This window comes from Globicephala melas, chromosome X (assembly GCF_963455315.2).
Source record: "Globicephala melas chromosome X, mGloMel1.2, whole genome shotgun sequence".
Classification (NCBI taxonomy): Eukaryota; Metazoa; Chordata; class Mammalia; order Artiodactyla; family Delphinidae; genus Globicephala; species Globicephala melas.
In genome coordinates this window covers 27,414,793-27,418,558 of record NC_083335.1, presented here as the reverse complement: position 1 = coordinate 27,418,558, position 3,766 = coordinate 27,414,793, and the positions used below count along the sequence as shown (strand labels likewise).

The window sequence follows — 3,766 nt, the reverse complement described above, 5'->3', positions numbered from 1 at the left end:
AAACTTTATTTACAAAAACAGGCGACCGGCCAGAGCGCCATACTTTGTCTACACGAATCTTTCTTTAAAATATTGCATTAAATATTATTTATCTTGACTACCAAGTTTGGGAGGGGGGTGTTTGTTCTTTGGAGTCCCCTTAAATATCGCGCCTCACCCCTGACCAGGCACGTCGTGACCTCCCCTCCCTCCGCGCCCCCAGGCCTCCCCCAGGGTCCCGCGTCCGGACCGGGTACTCTCTGGGGCCGCCCCTTCCTCGGGCCGGGTCAGGCGCTGCGGGCGAACCGGGTAGACGCGGAGGGCGGCCGGTGCCCGACTCCATGGCTCCTCCCTCCGCGCGCTGAGCCACTCAGCGGCCCCGGCACCCGCCCCCGTCGCCGGCCGCCCGGGCGCCGGCCTCCCCTATATAAATCGGCCATTTGCTTCGCTCCGCCCCAGAGCCTCGGAGTCCACGCCGGTTTCTTACTGTTCCCGCAGTCGCCCGCCTCCTCTTTCCTTCCAACATGACAGATGCCGCCGTGTCCTTCGCCAAGGACTTCCTGGCAGGTGGAGTGGCCGCGGCCATCTCCAAGACCGCCGTAGCGCCCATCGAGCGGGTCAAGCTGCTGCTGCAGGTACGTCCCGGAATCGGAGAGCCCGACCAGGAAGTGGGGGGAGGGGGTCGCGCGGGAAGCGGTGCCCCAGGGCCTGGGGAGAACGAACCCTCTGGACCAGTCCAGGGAAGTGGCAGCGTGGGAGCAGGGGTGGCCGCAGGGTCGGACCAAAAGGCAGACTTGAGGGAGATGCTTTAGTGATCTGAAGTTCAGGATCTAGGAAAGGGTCAGGGGCGGAGGGTCGGGGGAGGAAGCCCAGGGCCTGGGCATCCCGGAGGCAGCGAATTCGGATGGGACAGCCCGGGGGTGACTGGCTCCCGGGCCTTGAGGTCAAGGGCTAAGCCTGAAAGCCGGCACTGAAAAGAGGGACACCTGCCCTTACCGAAGACCTCAAGGTCGCGGCAAGGAGATAGCAGCCCCGTGGAGGCCGTGCGGCCGGTGGAGCTGCCTCACAGCCGGCCGCCGCGCTCTGACCTAGCCGGGCCGGAAGCCGGCGCAGGGAAGCGCGTGTCCCTTCTGCGTCCTCCCCCGCGCAGCCGCCGGCGCGTCCCCGCGGCCTGGCGTCCTGCGCGGCGCGCTCTCCCGCTCCGGCTCTAGAGGGCGCGCCTGCACGGGCGTAGGGGTGGTGGCCCACGGGTCACCTCCAGGAGAGGAGGGGGGCCAGAGCGGGAGGGAAGCCGCTCCGGGGACCCTGAGGCGTAGGCCACGGTCACCAAGGTGATTGCGCCCGACGTGGGCCTCGCCCTGATGCTTCTGAACCTGGGTCTGAGGTAATGACTTTTCTCCGAGGCTTAAAGGTCACGGGTCCGCTTGAGGGTGCCTCCTCCCCATCCAAAGGGATGGAGGCTTAATGCTTCTAAGGGTGCAGATCACCTCTTCCACCTGTGACAGCGTCAGAGGTTTGGGGGGCGTCCAGCCTGTGTGACATAGAAGACTAGATTTGGGGAAAGTGGGAGCCAGCTAACCTTTAAGGGTGTCTATTGAGATGATATATTCTCCTCGCTTTTCCCTTCTCCATGGTTATAACTCTCCCTGTTGGCCTCCTCCTTATCTGTCAGGTGCAGCATGCCAGCAAGCAAATCACTGCAGATAAGCAATACAAGGGCATCATAGACTGCGTGGTTCGTATCCCCAAGGAGCAGGGAGTCCTGTCCTTCTGGCGTGGTAACCTGGCCAATGTCATCAGATACTTCCCCACCCAGGCTCTCAACTTTGCCTTCAAAGATAAATACAAGCAGATCTTCCTGGGTGGTGTGGACAAGAGGACCCAGTTTTGGCGCTACTTCGCAGGGAATCTGGCATCAGGTGGCGCCGCCGGGGCCACATCGTTGTGTTTTGTGTACCCTCTTGACTTTGCCCGTACTCGTCTAGCAGCCGACGTGGGCAAAGCTGGAGCTGAAAGGGAATTCAGAGGCCTTGGTGACTGCCTGGTTAAGATCTACAAATCTGACGGGATTAAGGGCCTGTACCAAGGCTTTAACGTGTCTGTGCAGGGTATTATCATCTACCGAGCTGCCTACTTCGGTATCTATGACACTGCGAAGGGTAAGTTTGCTGTGTGCTTCAAAACTGTGTTCTCGTGAGATCATTTATAAGATCGTTGTGCCATCCTAATTTTCCAGGAGCCAGAGATTTCTTTGTAATTGCCGATGGAAGCCACGGTCACCCAGTACAGCCCTTTGTGTACAGATGAGATGTTGGGGATGAGGGGATGTGGCAGACAACAAGTCAGGAGGACTCTGCTTTCTGGTCAAAGTGTCTCTTTTCTATCCTCAGGAATGCTTCCAGATCCCAAGAATACGCATATCTTCATCAGCTGGATGATCGCACAGTCCGTCACAGCGGTTGCTGGGTTGACTTCCTATCCGTTTGACACAGTGCGTCGCCGCATGATGATGCAGTCAGGGCGCAAAGGAAGTAAGTTCCGCTTGAGCAGAAGACGAAGATGTGGGCATGGAGCAGGGGCACAAACTAGCCGTGCCTGTCTTTGAAAATGGCAGTCTGTTGAGATCGCAGATGGGGTTGGTTGGTCTGTGTCTACTGCACAGTTGCCTTTGAGTGGGCCCTTTGGGTGCTTATGCCCAAGAGGCATCCATGGTATTAGAGGTTAAGACCAGCGGGTAGTCTACATATCCCTGTGGTTCTCTAGCCACCAGATTAAGATTTCAGTGTTGCCCACACTAATGTGTCAGTGTTGGATTTTTAAAAACTGACATTAGCTCTTAGAGGTGGGGCTCTGGTTTAGTCTAGTTAAACCTAAGGATATTTCATCAGCCTCAGGTCACCAGCTCCTTGTCTTTGTCCTTTGCAGCGGATATCATGTACACAGGCACACTTGACTGCTGGAGGAAGATTGCTCGTGACGAAGGAGCCAAAGCCTTTTTCAAGGGCGCGTGGTCCAATGTCCTCAGAGGCATGGGTGGTGCTTTTGTGCTTGTCTTGTATGATGAAATCAAGAAGTTCACATAAGTTATTTCCTAGTTTTTCTTCTTCTGTGAACAGGCATGTTGTATTATGTAACATATCTTGAGCATTCCTGACAGACTGTCGGCTGTCTATTTATCAATGGCAACTATTTACCGGTTGAAAATGGGAAGCAATAATATACACCTGACCAGTTTTCTCTTAAAGCCATTTCCATGACGATGATGGGACACAATTATGTTTTTTATTTTAGTCACTCCTGATGAAATAACAAATTTGAAGAAATAAAAAATACCTGAAATATAATTTTGTTTGTGGTTTATTTTCATGTAAAAGTACATTTTATAATTCAGTAAGTGCTGTGTTTGAGTAAAATGCTACCTGTTTAATAAATGCTACAGTATCTCCTGAGGTGAAGCGCTTTCTTCTACTTAGCGAAGAATAGCTCGGTCATGTGACCCATCAGCATTCCCAATACATGAGCAAAGTGAAATTCAGACCCAAAGCATCCAAAAAACCATTGGTCCATTGCCCGTGGACAGTCATAGCTGATGAGCTTTCTCTAAAAAGTACTATGTACCCACCTTTCCTATCTTGTGGTTATTAATCAAGAAATATAAGCTGAACTGTTCACTTTAGAATGGTGGTTCTATGAATTTCACCTCATTTCAACAGAAGTATTGTAAAATATAAGGTGGTAACAGCTAGCAACTTTTGTCCAGTTGCCTTCCCTCATCTGTCTTCACCTG

The 3,766-nt window shown here is 53.5% G+C and overlaps 1 protein-coding gene across 1 annotated transcript; it reads left to right on the top strand.

Moving 5' to 3' along the window:
- Nucleotides 1-418: 418 nt before the first annotated feature.
- On the top strand, nucleotides 419-3,323 carry SLC25A5 (solute carrier family 25 member 5). The gene is made up of 4 exons (XM_030849786.2): nucleotides 419-614; nucleotides 1,652-2,138; nucleotides 2,370-2,510; nucleotides 2,905-3,323. Exons 1-4 carry the CDS (start codon nucleotides 504-506, stop codon nucleotides 3,060-3,062), a joined length of 897 nt encoding a protein of 298 aa, XP_030705646.1. The 5' UTR covers nucleotides 419-503; the 3' UTR covers nucleotides 3,063-3,323.
- The last annotated feature ends 443 nt before the right edge of the window (nucleotides 3,324-3,766 follow it).